The sequence below is a fragment of the Polypterus senegalus genome, chromosome 1 (assembly GCF_016835505.1).
Source record: "Polypterus senegalus isolate Bchr_013 chromosome 1, ASM1683550v1, whole genome shotgun sequence".
Classification (NCBI taxonomy): domain Eukaryota; kingdom Metazoa; phylum Chordata; class Cladistia; order Polypteriformes; family Polypteridae; genus Polypterus; species Polypterus senegalus.
Window position 1 is genome coordinate 83,973,229 of NC_053154.1, and position 15,661 is coordinate 83,988,889.

The 15,661-nt window shown below is 37.3% G+C and overlaps 1 protein-coding gene across 1 annotated transcript in view; it reads right to left on the minus strand.

The window, feature by feature from the left end:
• LOC120518016 overlaps positions 1–13,767 on the minus strand; it is a 34,582-nt gene extending 20,815 nt beyond the window's left edge. Inside the window, exon 1 of the mRNA XM_039740569.1 lies at positions 13,584–13,767. Coding sequence (XP_039596503.1) covers positions 13,584–13,650 — 67 coding nt within the window. The 5' untranslated portion in view covers positions 13,651–13,767. The remainder of the gene's footprint in view (positions 1–13,583) is intronic.
• Positions 13,768–15,661: the final 1,894 nt, after the last annotated feature.

Genomic DNA, 15,661 nt, shown 5'->3' on the forward strand with positions numbered 1-15,661 from the left:
TGATTGTTAATGTAATTGTTTTGTCATTGATATGAGTGTTGTTGTCATATCTATCTATTTAGATTATATATATATATATATATATATATAGCAAAATACCTGCATTGGCAGCGGAGAAGTAAAAAGAAAAGGAAACATTTTAATAATAACGTAACATGATTGACAATGTAATTGTTTTGTCATTGTCATGAGTGTTGCTGGCATATATATATATATATATATATATATATATATACACACACATCTATACACATACATATATACAGTTATATATATATACATATACACACATACATATATATACATATACATATATACATACTGTATATACAACATATACATATCTACATATATACTGTATATACACATATATATACAAATCTACATATATATATCTACATATATATATTAGGGGTGGGACTCGATTAAAAAAATTAATCCAATTAATTAGAGGCTGTGTAAGAATTAATCTTGATTAATCGTATGTAATCGCACACGTAAATTTGCCCCAAATCGCAAATGTTTTTTTTTTTATTTATTTAAAACGGTTTTAGTGGGCGACAGAATCAAATAATAGACATGGACATGAATATTGTAAACTGAAGCTGTTTTAATTTCTGAAAAAAAGCTTTTAAACTGCATTTGAATTCAAAACAGAAACAAAAATATCATCCCTGGTTAAAATTGGGCAGACTTAAAAATAAAGTGGTAGTTTAAGTACTTTAAGTACATTTTCAGAATAGTATTGTCTTTAAATAATAATAACCAAAATTTCAACATAAAGTGCAGTTTTCTTCTTAAAAAAATAAGTCAGAAACATAAAAGGTAATTTGACCAGCTTACTCTTTAAACTCTGAGTAACATTAGCCAAAATTATTTTGTACATTAGGCTAAAACAGTGTGATCATTGAACATTTTGTAATTAGATGTATTTAGAATTACTAACGGTCACGGAAGTCCAATGATCCCCAGTAAGAGCCACAAAGTCCGCTTTCTGTAATGCATCTAATTTTGCTTGCTTTTCAGTGTGCACAAAACCATGCTTTTATCAAGGCTTCGCTCGGGTAGTCGAAATGATCAGTCGTAGGAACGCGCTTTATTCCAACTCTAACATTTTTGTAGCTGTGATGTGTGCATCAGTGTAATGGATGTACCAGGAAATCATGCATTGACAAAAGTTCCCGTTTGCTTGGAATTGAAAGTGTGATTAAATGCGTTATTTTTTAACGCGTTATGGAGTACATGCATCGAAGCTTCTCAGCTGTGCTTGTGCTAAGAAAGGGAAAATTTTAAAAATAACGTAACATGATTCTGCGTTAACCTAATATTTTTCATACGTCCCAAACCAAGGAGATGCAAGGTAAAATGAATCAGGTAGCGCATACATAGTCAGTACACCCTCTCGGAATCGAACCTCGAATGTCGGCGTTAGAGGCTTAAGACTCTACAATTAGCCACAGCGTGTGGCTTGTCTATGCTAAAGTATGTATTGTAGATCGGGTATATATATACATTTATATATATATACCTGTGTATCGCAGTGGAGAAGTAGAAGTTATGAAAAAGAAAAGGGAACATTTTAAAAATAACGTAACATGATTGTCAATATACAGTAATTGTTTTGTGAGTGTTATTGAATGTTGCTGTCATCAAGGATTTGATTATCATTATTTCTTTCAATCAGGCTCGTATTTGTAGGATGTGTTCAAGTTACATTCCGTGTTTGTCAATCGTTGTAAAGATAAGAGGTTTCATTCATCGATTAGTTCCTTACTGCATCAATAAACAGCTCGTCTTCCTCTTTATCTGAGATGTGACAAACTGCATGCACGTTTTTTTACGCTGTCTTCCTTTAGCAGGACATTCACTTTTTCCACCGTGTGCTTTGTTTCGCAGTAGCTGCACTTATGAATATGATTGTATGTATAAGACGCTTCATATTTTTTGCTGCCTTCTCAATTGTGTAATTCGGTTTTTGTTCAGCACTCTTTGGAACTGTTGCTTTTTGTCTGCGCATTGCGTCAGTTCACGTGAGCCGCTTGGTGTTCTTGCATCGAAGGTTCCCAGCTGTACTGGTGCCATCTCGTGTAATGTCAGCTAAGACCCGGCACTTAAAAGTTTTTCTCGCAGTTTCAATGAGTTTGTGCCAAACACCACCCTGACCATCTCATCTTCCTCTGCATAAGCGCAGTCCTTCACCCGTGAACATTTACCGGCAGTGTTTGTATTGGATTGCCGCTGATGGACGGCCTTATATGGGCAGGCACTAAATTACAAACGCTAGTGGCAGCCTGTCTATGAACTTAATTTAATATAAACTTACGGTTCACGCTGTGCTTTGTTTCCGCAGTAGCTGTACTTATGAATATGCTTGTATGCATCATTTGCTTCATAATGTTTTTCTGCCTTCTCAATTGTGAAATGGCGTTTTGTGCTCATCGCTGTTTGGAGTTCTTCCTTGTTCTCTACGTACTTACGTAGGAGGCGTGATGATGTCACGAAACTCCCCCCCCGCCATCTCCAACTCAAGACTCCATTACATTATATGGGGAAAAATAGCTTCCAGTTATGACCCTTATGCGTAGAATTTCGAAATGAAACCTGCCCAACTTTTGTAAGTAAGCTGTAAGGAATAAGCCTGCCAAATTTCAGCCTTCTACCTACACGGGAAGTTGGAGAATTAGTGATGAGTCAGTGAGTCAGTGAGTGAGTGAGTGAGGGCTTTGCCTTTTATTAGTATAGATAATTTATTGCACACTATCAAATCTTACAAGTATAATGGTATTGTTATCTCCAATCACACCCCTCTGATCATGGAGCTTAAATCACTGTGCCCCACACATTTATTTTGAGGCTGGCATCTTAACCCCCTTTCATTAGCAGATGAAAACTGTACAGAATTTCTCACTAAGCAAACTGATTATTTTTTAGAGACCAATGCATACTCAGAGGTCTCTGCAGGAATACTCTGAAGACTTTTTTAAGAGGACAGATTATTTCATATCTTTCCCACAAAAATAAATTGTAAACCAAGAAGGTATCAGAGTTAATTAGCAAAATTACCAGAACAGATCAGGAATATGGCAGGTTTCAAAATGAGGTTTTCTAATCAGAACTTAACCTCTTGACAACAAAAGAAATCGAACAGTTCATCTTTAAACCGTGACATCATTACTATGAACATGGAGAAAAAGCTAATAAGATCTTAGCACAACAAATCCACACACAGGAAGTCTGAAACACAATAACAGAAATCACCAACACAGATAGAGATACAATTATTGACCAGAAACATTTAACTCACATATTTAGAGAGTACTATAGTTACTTATATTCTACTCAGTTTTAAGAAGATAAGATACAATCTAACGATTTTTTGAGGCATTACAAATACCTCAGTTCGATACTCTTAGTGAAGAGGAACTGGACAAACCCCTAACACTCTCAGAATTACTAGGCACTATAAACGCACTCCATAGTGGAAAACCAGCAGGCACTGATGGTTATCCAGTGGAATTTTATAAAAAACAATTAAACCCTACCTCTAACTTTTTAACATGCATGAATTACCAATATAAAATTGGTAATTTTTCAATGAAAAATATATATTGGAATATAAAGTCTCCAATGAAAAATAAGGACTTAATATAATATGCATCATACATACCTATTTCATTTCTGAATATTGATTTTAAGATACTCTCCAAAGTTCTAGCTAAAAGGTTTTGGAAAGTGCTTCCTTCTGTAACATCACAAGACCAAACCAAATTTATTAATGGCAGACACTTAGCTTTTAATATGTTTAATGTGATATATACAACCACAAAGTCAAACACCCTGGAGATATTATTAAAGTTGGATGCAGAAAAAGCATTTGATATGGTTGAATGGAACTACCTTTTTACCATATTGGAGAAATTTGGGTTTGGTCTGAACATCTGTGCATGGATCAAACTATTGTATACCTGTCCAGAAGCTTCAGTTTGTATTAACAACATTAATTCAGACTACTTCAATTAGAACGGGGTACTAGATTCTACTATATAGAGGACCTATTTTAGGTTTCCAAAAGAACCTCCACATGAAGGCTCCTACAAAGAAAGTTTATTCATTTAGATCTGTAACAGTCTGTGTTGTGTTCCTTCTAACTCCAACAAATAATAACTACAGAGACACAGGTAACTCAATGTGCTCTTTACTCAATTTCGACAAGTGTCAACAACACTTCCTTTTTCCCACAAAGCTAAGCACACATTTCTTTATGTAAATTAAGTTATCAACATTGCTAATTAACAAAGGCAAGATACATAACATACTCCTTCCCCCTTAAAAGAAAAGTGCACATTTTGTTTAGCACGAGAACAATAAATCCAATAAATCCGAGTTGGCTTTTTTTTTTTTTTTTAAAGAAAGAGGAATTTACTGTCCCATCCTTAAAAGTGAGTCTTATAAATTTAGACAGTTAGGAGGTTGTCTATGTCAAGCAGGATAACGATGTTCAGTGTGAGCATCTGTTGAAAGTGAAATAGTTAAGGGAGATTTTGTAGATTTTCTAGCTAACTCTTCCTCATTCACAGGAGGTGATGGGGTTTCTGATACTTCCATAGGTGGCACTTCATCCTCAGTAATAGGACACTGATTTTCACTAAAATCATAATTACATTCAGGACAGTCCACATCTGGTGGCTCAGTGGGTGCTGGTGATGCCTGCAACAATTGATCCACATGTGTTCGCCAAACAGTACCCTCAGCAGTGCGGACAGTGTAAGAAACAGGTCCACTCTGACTGATTACAGTGGCAGGAACCCATTTGGATTTGTTATTAAAACCTTGAGCCAATACAGCGTCATCCGGACGAAAGACTGTCTTTTGCTTTCTTGTCTTGATGTTCAATGTGCTTTTGTTGATGATGACGTACCACTTGTTTTGTTTCTGGTGGCTTTAGCAGGTCAAAAATTGTATGAAGTTGTCTTTTCATCATTAGGATGGCAGGTGAAACTTTAGTTGTGCTGTGCTCAGAATTCCGATAAGACAGTAAGAACTGGTTCAAACGTGTATGAAGAGAGCCTTCATCTTGCGATGCCTTCAGTGAATGCTTCATTGTCTGAACGAACCTTTCTGCTAAACCATTTGTGGAAGGATGGTGTGGTGCAGAGCGAATGTGCAGAATTCCGTTGACTAATAGGAAAGTGGCAAATTCCTGTGACACAAACTGAGGACCGTTATCACTCACAAGTTGCTCTAGGAACCCATAACGACAGAATAATTCCTCCAACTTTTCCATTGTTGTTGTTGAGTGCATAACAGCAACCTCTGGCCACTTACTATAGGCATCTACAACCACCAGGAACATCTTTTCCTCAAAGGGACCTGCAAAATCCACATGGATACGCTGCCAAGCCCTTTCAGGCCAGTCCCATGGGTGAAGCGGTGCCAGCTGTGGGGCATTCCTAATCTTCTGACAAGAAGAACATGTCTTGGCCCTCTCCTTAATATGTTCATCTATTCCTGGCCACCAAAAATAACTTCTTGCAGTCTCCTTCATGCGGACAATACCAACATGACTTGCATGTAGCTGCTGGATTAAAAGTTTCTGCAGTGGTGGTGGAATGATGACACGGCGACCCCAAAGAAGACAACCTGCCTGCTCAGACAGTCCACTTTTCCTAGAAAGGTAGAGTTTTAGTTCTGGTAACGTACTAGGACTTTTACCAGTAAGAACCATGTCCATTACTTTAGACAGTACTGGATCATTTCGAGTGAATCGTTTTACTTGATTTGCGGTCACAGGTGTCTCATTTACCTGCAGAAAATAAAATATATCCATCTCTGGACTTTCTGAACAGGTAACTGGCAAGGGTAAACGTGAGAGTCCATCTGCATTGGAATGCAACTCAGACTTGCGGTATTTGATATCATATGTATGGGCTGATAAAAGTAATGCCCATCTTTGCATTTGGCTAGCTGCTAGAGATGGTATACCAGTATGAGGTCCGAAGATGGTAGTAAGGGGTCGATGGTCCGTAAGAAGGGTAAACTTTCTCCTGAATAGGTACTGAAGAAATTTGCGAATTCCAAAAACTATTTCCAGTGCCTCCCTCTCAATGTGTGCATAATTACCTTCAGCTTTATTCAATGTACGTGAAGCGAAAGCAATTGGTTTCTCCACACCGGAGGGCATAATGTGTGAAATCACTGCACCAACTCCATATGGAGAAGCATCACAGGCAAGCTGCAGTGGCAGTGTGGGGTCAAAATGTGTGAGAACATCGGATTTTATGAGAGCGTCCTTTGCTTTGGCAAAAGTTTTTCTAGATTCTTCTGTCCACTTCCAAGCTTTGTTTTGACATAACAACTGATGCAATGGCCTCAAAAGAGTTGCCAAATTTGGAATAAATTTTCTATAATAGTTGAGAAGTCCCAGAAATGAACGTAATTGGCTTACATCCTGAGGAGCAGGTGCATCAACAATTGCTTTAACTTTTGAGGGTGCTTTGTGCTGTCCACAAGCATCTATTACATGTCCCAAATATTCTATAGAGGACTTGAAAAATTCACATTTATGCTTGCGAACCCTCAGGCCATATTCTTTTAAGCGCTGAAGAGTGGCATCCAGGTGTTGAAGGTGCTCTTCTTCATTTCTTCCCGTCACAAGGATGTCATCCAAATAACATTGGACCAATGGAAGCCCACTTAAGATTTGGTCAATTGCTCTTTGAAATAGAGCTGGAGCCGAGGTGATTCCAAAGGGTAGGCGGCAGTAACGGAAGAGGCCGTTAGGGATCACAATAGTTAGCAATTCTCTAGACTTTAGTTCAACATGCATTTGGAGATATGTCTGGAACAGGTTTATTTTGCTGAATTTCTGTCCTCCAGCAAGGCCTGCAAACAGATCATCTATATGCAGAAGTGGGTACTGTTCTACAGACAACACAGGATTGATGGTCACCTTAAAGTCCCCACACATACGTCTATCTATTTTTAATCACGGGTACAATAGGGGTAGCCCATTTGCTTACACTCACAGGTTCCAGAACACTAGACGTAACTAAGGAATCCAGTTCAGCTTCAACCCTTGGTAGAATAGCATAAGGAATTGGTCGGCCCTTCAGAAATTTTGGTTGACTGTTAAGTTTAGTGGCCAGTCTGACAGTGATATCCTTCATGCTCCCAAGCTCACCAGAAAACAACTCAGCATGTCTGTCAAGTACTGCATCCAACTTCGTTTCTCCTCTAAGCAGCATACAAACATTTGGCCAATCCAATGTGATTTTTTTTAACCATGATCTTCCCAATAATGATGGGTAATCTCCTCCCACTACATAAAGTGGTAAAGTGGCTTTCTGCCCATTCAATTGAACAGTCACCTTTATCAGGCCTCTCACATTCACCGGTTCACCTGTATATGTTTTTAACACTATATTAGTTTCCTTTAGTGGAAGTTGCCTCAGGAACGTGCAGTACGTTTTATCTGACACGAGAGAAACAGTCGCCCGCGTCCACTTCCATGCATACTTTTTGTCCTTCCAACAATGGAGATACCTGGTATCCCTGTGAGCCACCTTCAGGACTCAAAATATTTAAAAACACTTCATCTTCAGATGTGTCACTTCCTAATGTTGTTTCTGATTCTTGCGGTTGCAGCAAATGAACTTTTTTCTTTTGACTAAATGCTGCCTTTTTACTTTCATGTCTATAATATCTCTCTGTAGCTTTCTTGGATTTACATGCTCTCTCGCTGTGACCATTTTTTTCCACAACTCCTGCAGTCTAGGTCTTTAAACCTGTACTCTGAAGCTAAATGACCTTGTCTGTCACAATGATAGCACGACTCTCTACCAGCGTCCTTGCTCTTTATATTTACTTTATGAATTTGCCCAGTTATGATTAACTGCTGAGCCTCTTTAGCTGCCATTTCCATGGACACACTTATTTCAATTGCCTTTGCAAGGGTCAAGGGTTAGGGCACTTTCTGTCAGAAGCCGTTTTTGTATGGCTTCACTTCTCAGTCCACATACCAGCCTATCACAGATTGTGTCATTGAGCACTTCATTGAATTCACAATATTCAGATAACTTCCTTAGTGCTGCCACAAACACTGTTACTGATTCCCCTTCCTCGTTATTTCTCTTGTGGAATCTAAACCGTTCAGCAATTACTAATGGCTTTGGTGAAAAATGTGCACTCAAAATTCTAACAACCTGATTTCTCTCCAGGCTTATCTGGTTGCACAAGACTACGCAGTAAGGTGAACTTTTTTGCTCCCATAACACTCAAAAAAGTAGGAACTAATTTTTCATCGGTAATATCGTTTGCTTTAACAAAGCACTCAAAGCGCTCCGTATACGAATTCCACTGCTCCACGTTCTCATCAAAAGGTCCAATTACTCCGATAACGACAGCCATCTCGAACTTGCAATCGAATCACAGTCAATCTTACTTCACAATAAGGCGATTTAACTTCGTATGAAACTTCTTTTACAATTATCAGTACTCGTGGTTTCATCTCTGCTCCTGCCACGCTTCCTTCGCGGCACACAACAGCGTCTTTTTTTTTTTCTATTTATCGTCACCGTTTCTTAATGGAGTATTACTCGTTGCTCCTTTAGTTATTACCACGCATCGTGTGAATTCAGACTTCCTCGTCGCCACTTTTTGTTGTGTTCCTTCCAACTCCAACAAATAATAACTACAGAGACACAGGTAACTCAACGTGCTCTTTACTCAATTTCGAATGTGTGTCAACACTTCCTTTTTCCCACAAGGCTAATCACATAACATTTCTTTATGTAAATTAAGTTATTAACATTGCTAATTAACAAAGGCAAGCTACATAACAGTCTGTATGGATAACCATGAATGGATAACAGAATTGTGAAATGCCAATAGGTTCATTATTATAAAATTGCTTTTTCTACCTACAATAACACAGGTGACATTCAGGTTTTCTTCATTTGTTAGTACCCTGCTACATAGACTTTTTTTTTTGTGATCTAGTTGTATTATAATAGACTAGACTGCCTGCTATTCGTTAAAGATTTCTATCTTGTCCATACATTAGAAAGCTTTTGGAACCCAAAGAACCACTTTCCCATGCAAAGAACCCTTCCCAGAATGAAAGGGTTCTTTCTAATGCAATGGTTCACATCAGGAATCACACCAACTACTTAAGTGTTATTTTAGATCCTTTATTTTTATAGGTGTGGGCTGTGTCGTGGTTAGAAAGTTATTCCGTAAATCTAGTTAATATGTGTCATACATGTGGAGAAGCATCCGATGATATTGTACATGTGCGCATGGGAGACAGCTAAAGGGATCAAATAAGGATAATTCCACGCCAGACCAGGGGGTGGCGGAGTGCGCTAATCCTTTCACTCTTTCCACTGCAGACTAGTTACGGAAAATTGCACCTGTAGATATCTACTGGACTGTACCACGTCTGTCAAAGCTTTACTGACAGATAATGGCACCATTATTGAAAGTGTAATCTTCTGTGGAAATCTAAATATGTGGTTATGGTAATTTTCGTTTTTTTTATTTTTTTAGAACAGTAAGTAATATCCACTAGCCACAGCTCCGTCCAAACGGTAGCCAAACTATGAAGTGCATGCAGCGTCACCCGCGCTGTAGTTCATTCATTGGGGAAACTCAATCAGTTCTTAAAAGACTGATAAATGATATTACAGTACTGAGTGATTGACCAACAAATCGGATGAAAGAAACGCAAAACTGCATAATTTTGCAATTAAGTTTGATAAAACCTACTTTTAACTCACAAAATTGTCATGTGGAATAATAAAGTCTGCAATGTTTGTAAATAAATATCAGTATATGATGTACACAATAATCCATGATGATCAAAGCACACTCTCATGTAAATCGTAATGGCGTGTACAAAATGGACTCCAGTAATAATACAAATGTACGTAGAGCGTTGTGTTCTCAAAGCAGAACCGGAAAATATTAAAAGCGTTATAGAGATTAAAAGATAAAACGTTTGTTTAAGCGCCCTGAGCATGGGAAAAGCGCTATATAAATAAAATGTTTTATTATTATTATTATTATTATTATTATTATTATTATTATTATTATTATTATTGTATTAAGGTAAAAAAAAAATTCGGGCATGTTTCTCAACCACTTAGTCTCAACAACCCACTTTTCGTTCACAGGCTGCCGTCGTTGGGTCTTGAGTTCCCTCTTATTTTTGCGGGTGTCGGTGGGTCGATCTCGCACGGAGGTAAAGCGCACCAAGTCAGCTTGAATTTCGGCATTCGTTTGACATTGGAACTTTGAGGTCTCCTACCTCAGTCGATCTAGATCGATTCACCAAGGGTGACAACGGTAGGTCGCGAAGAGACGTAACTTAGGAAAAATGGGTCATAACAGCAAAAAGAATGAGAAACACCGCCTTAGGGGGTACTCTGATGCATTCTCGGTTATTTGAGAAATTCGTTTCTTGGTATAATAAGACAAAATACTAAAATAGGGAGTTATGTAGTTGTGTATAGCAAGACATTAACAAAAGCGTTGAGTAACACATGCAATAAGTGGGTAAGAGAAGCTGAGCCGCTGTTCTACAGTATTACCACGATTTATTCTTTAATTTATTGTATACCAAGGTGCTTGTGTTTATTCTTCCACGTGAGTTTTAACAGACATTTAATAACTGATACAGGTACCGAGACGTTTATAAGAGGAGACTACGAACTCATTTTAAATCGTGTCATTAAAGTTTATGGTGGTTCATACTGTTAGCTCAGCGGATTAAACCTTTCCGAGAATGGATCAATCAGATTTAAAGCAGTTATATACATGTATTTCTGTGATCTAATGCTACGTGCGAAAGATACAGAAACAATATAATTTTAAGTATAGCTATTACTGTACTGTATTTTCCCTGGAATAAGTCCCTTCAATCTTCTCTAACCAGTCTGATCTAACGTCATAATAATGATAGTTACAATTACGCAATACTTTGATCGAAACCACAATGCATTATAGGTTTACATGATCACTATTGTCACGTGTACAGAGTAAAAATCTTCCTTGCATTGTTAACCAACGTGCAACATGTCGCCCCTCTCAAGCCCACGATTAATGAGTAGGGCCACCATACCGCGAAATTTCCGTTTTAGCCTGAAAAATCGCAGAACACAGTTTACAACCAAATCGGCCATTAGAATGCACCTTTAATTCAAATGGCAGTGAGATTACACTGTATAGTACAGTATTATCAAAAAGACTGAGGAATACTTCTTCAGAGCAACTGGAACTGCACGCAAGGAGCACCTGCATTTTCAAAACTACAAAAGAATGTGATATAATAATAATAATAATAATAATAATAATAATAATAATAATAATAATAATAATGTTATCAGGTATGCCCTGATAGCGCCCTGCCCGGGGTTTGTTTCCTGCATTGCGCCCTGTGTTGGCTGGGATTTTCACCAGCAGACCCCCGTGAACCTGTGGTTAGGATATAGCGGGTTGGATAATGGATGGATGGATGGATGGATGTTATCAGGTATGCAAGCATTCTGAAGACAGAGAATTTTGATCTTATTAGATTGTCCATATAAATCAGGTCTTAACGCTGACACTGATTCTTTAAAAAAAACTTACTTGCTTTAATGGGAAAACTCTTCATTATCCAACATGATTTCAAGGGATGTACTTATTCTAAAAGCAGCAAACCAATAAAAACTGCAGTATTCAGCGGGAAACCGCAGCCTGATCTTTTACTTACGCAACGGCTTAATAGCAATTATTGAAACTGCGCTTTGAAAGAATCAGATTCCTCTGCTCCACTCTGCTCTCTTCTTTCAATTTTTTACAAACATTCAGTAGAAACAGACGCACACGAATAATACTGTACCGTGCCACTGACTATTCTGTTAAAATATCACATTGCATTTAAGTATTTTGGTGTGCTTTTTCTGTGATCATGCTGGACTCTTGGCAATAGCTCAATATGTGATTAGCGCTATGACGCAAAGGCTGTTTGATTTTGACATGCACATATAATATAAGTAACGATAGATAGATAGAAGGCACTATATATGGCAGATAGATAGATAGATAGATAGATAGATAGATAGATAGATAGATAGATAGATAGATAGAAGGCACTATATAAGGCAGATAAATAGATAAAAGGCACTATATTAGATAGATAGATAAAAGACACTATATAAGACAGATAAATAGATGGATAGATAGACGTTGGATATTGCCTATTCACTTTCGAGGGTGAAATTAGAAACCATTTAAAGTAGCGTAAGAAAACACACAACACAGAAGTGCCAATGAAAAATTGTAAATGAATTTTTTTTCAATTTTTTGCTACGTAAATCATATTTTAAAAAATAAAGTTGCATTCACGACGTTGGTCGAATGTTCTTGAGCGAGCAATTGTAAAATATAAAACTGCGTCGTTTTGCTACTTTTTTTTATGGTAAGCAATGAATTATAAAAGCTGTTTTACGGTCAGAACCTCGCAGATCTAGCCTGCTGTCTCAAAAGACCAAACTTAGAAAATCACACTCAGGCCCACTTGAAAGTTGCTATAATACACTAACACACTAATATCATTTTGTTATTACATTAATTCACATGCATGAAGCATGCGTCCATTTAAGTAGAACTTCAGCGTGCACACACTGCGACAGTCGAAGCTCATGAGGTAAATTCTCTTGAGAAATGCTGTCATTCATTAAATCGTGAATAAATCTCCTAAAATTCCAGAAGTCGCATTTGATACCCGTTGATCCATCGCGTTAGTGTAATGAATAAGTAAAAGCACAAAAACAGTTGCGAGGGTAAAGCATGCTGCTACTCTAGAAATTCTGAAATAATTTAAACAAAACGCAAACATGTAAAAAGCAGCCTGCAGTGCTCCGTTGTTAATAGGTGCCGTCGTGTACTTATGCCGGTGCTGGACTGGCCGTCCGTCCACTGCTGGTCTCCGCCTTTCCTGCAGTGCCGTTAGCATAGACTCCGACTTCCCGTGGACCTAAAATTTGATTTACCCGAATTTAAAGTAAAAAAAGTGATCGGGCCTTTCTGTTTTTCCCGAGCACTCTTTTATGAAGTACGGACCTTGTCATTGTGGGTCCAGATTAAGCAGCGTTTTGCTCTTTACGTCATTTAATTGCAAATCGGAAACATATCTTTTGGAAATGCACTACAATACAGAATATTACCTGATAATCTGTATTTTAATGATCCGTGCCTGTTTAAACGTTTTATAAAGAGGAGCATCAGTTTCGTTCTATCAGAAAAGATATTTGTAAAGCACTTGAAAGTGAATTTGCTAAAAAAAAAAAATATTCCAGCTTTAAATTAGAAATAACTAGATCTATGTATTGTACAGAGCAGATTTTCTGAAAGAATAAAATGTTTTAACACATCTTTGGCATACCTGCTAAACGTTTAATATTTTTATTGTAAACGTTTTTATTTGTTATGGCTAGTGATACAATCTATTTAAACGAAACAATACTATATAAAATATACTTAACACATACACATATATATGTACAGTATATCTATATATAGAAAAAGAAAGAAATATTTACCTTGAACAAATAATGATAAAACAAACAGAACAGACATCGTGACTGAAGTCGCCTCCATTTTTTCCATTCTTCACTCTTTTTGAATTGGTTTAATAAGTGGGCTACCAACCTATCTGCAAATAAATGAGAAAATAGTGCAGACTGTGCATCACACAGGAAGCAAAAACCCAGCGTTTCGTTAGGGTTGCAAAACTGTTTATGTGAGACCTGCTGGGCATGCAGACCACTCAACTATAAAATACAGATGATTGAGCAATACAGAATTAAATATTTGCTGGCATTTTGAAAACAGCATGTTTAAAATATCTAGTATGACACATCATAATATGTAGATGCCAAAAAGAAAATTAGACCTCACTTTGTACTGTCCTCAGTTGTATGTGACAATGCTGACCAAGAAATGCATGAAGAGCTTGGCCAACCCTACTGTATGTGTGCTGCCACTTCTCAAACCAATTTTTACCTTTTTTGGCAAGATGCTCTCCCTGTGGCATCTCTTGTGATGTCCTGTATTATTTGGAGCTCTGTCATATTCTCTTCTTTTCAGTATTGCACTGGGGAATATGATTTTTCATAATGAAGTTTATCTTCCAATAATATGTGAGTGATACCAAAATTAACATTCAAGCTTACTGACCTGCTTAATAAAGTGAGTCTATGAATGTGTACCATAGCCTCCAACATCTGAAACTGATCTGCATCTTGTAGGATCTCAATCTCAGTTCAAGAGTCTCGCTTATTTTTACCAAATCTTGGATTGTATGAACATGTTCTTGTTCACCAGTGCTGTACTCCACTTCTACATATAATGCAGAACACTCCCAGTATCACAGGGATTTACTGTCATTTGCTCTTTCACACATGTCGGGATGACCTGGTAATTTACACACTCGGCAGTGCTTAGACAGATGCCGCTTTTTCACTAGTAACAAGAAAGGACCATTTTATTTCTGAAGGTTCAGCCTTGAAATTTTGTGGATCAGTTGTTTCCTATTCTTTACATGGATCCTGCCCTAGTCTGTGAATTTCTCACTGACGATATAGTAAGGTCACAGAAACTGATTGGTTTCAGCTAGTCTTTTATGCAAGATGGGGTTATAAGTGTACTGAACTGAAGATGAAGTGCCAGCTCTTACAATACTTTGTAACTGATTTGCTCTCACTGCCTGGGCTAGCCTGCATAACCATAATCTCTCCTGAGCACCAAGAAATAGAAGAGTTAAAATATTCTAAAAGAAGGGCTCAGAGTGGTTAGCATTACAACATTTTTAGCACCCTTACCAATCACAACAATTTTTGTACTGATTAAAATTTTAGCTATGAACAAATTCAATTTGTAATTGTCAGACTTTTCCAGAACCCAAAACTAACAAATGCCCAACAATTAATTTAAAAATATTTTCTATTATAACCAAAGAATAAGAACATAAATAATATCCACAAATATTATAAAGCAATAACAAATAAAGGTGGAAGCTAAAGTACAGTAATATGAGGCCACACACTTCAGTTAACCAAAGGAAAAAGAAACTCTATAGGATGGCAGCCCCACATATCCCTTTACTTTGCTCTTTACACAAATATTGTACAAATAAGTACTACATACCATATTACACATTACACACAAACAAAACTATGGAAAAAAAATGTTCAGCTATACAATAGATAACCTTGACAATGGCCAATGAATGGATGAGATGAACTGACAAGGACTGTGGAATTGGAATATCTATGTAAGTCTTACCGAACAAAAGAAACATCTCACCAGTTTGTTTCCAGAGTAGGGTATTGTCATAAACCTGCTGCTGTCCTCTCCAACTGCAGTGATTGCCCTCAGCGTTATGTAACAGTATTAGTTCTAGGACTGTTGTGATACATTATTAATATTGTGTTTTTAAGAATTACTTATGAAATCACTTCAGTTTTATTTGGCAGCACCTCCTGACTCACCAGTATGAGAAAACCCCACATATGACATACCGTTTGATTCATTTCGATTTCTAATTATGCAAGACATCGAGCTTATTGGTGTTACTCCATATGTTTTACCTTCTAGTCTTGCAAAACCCTAATTTTAG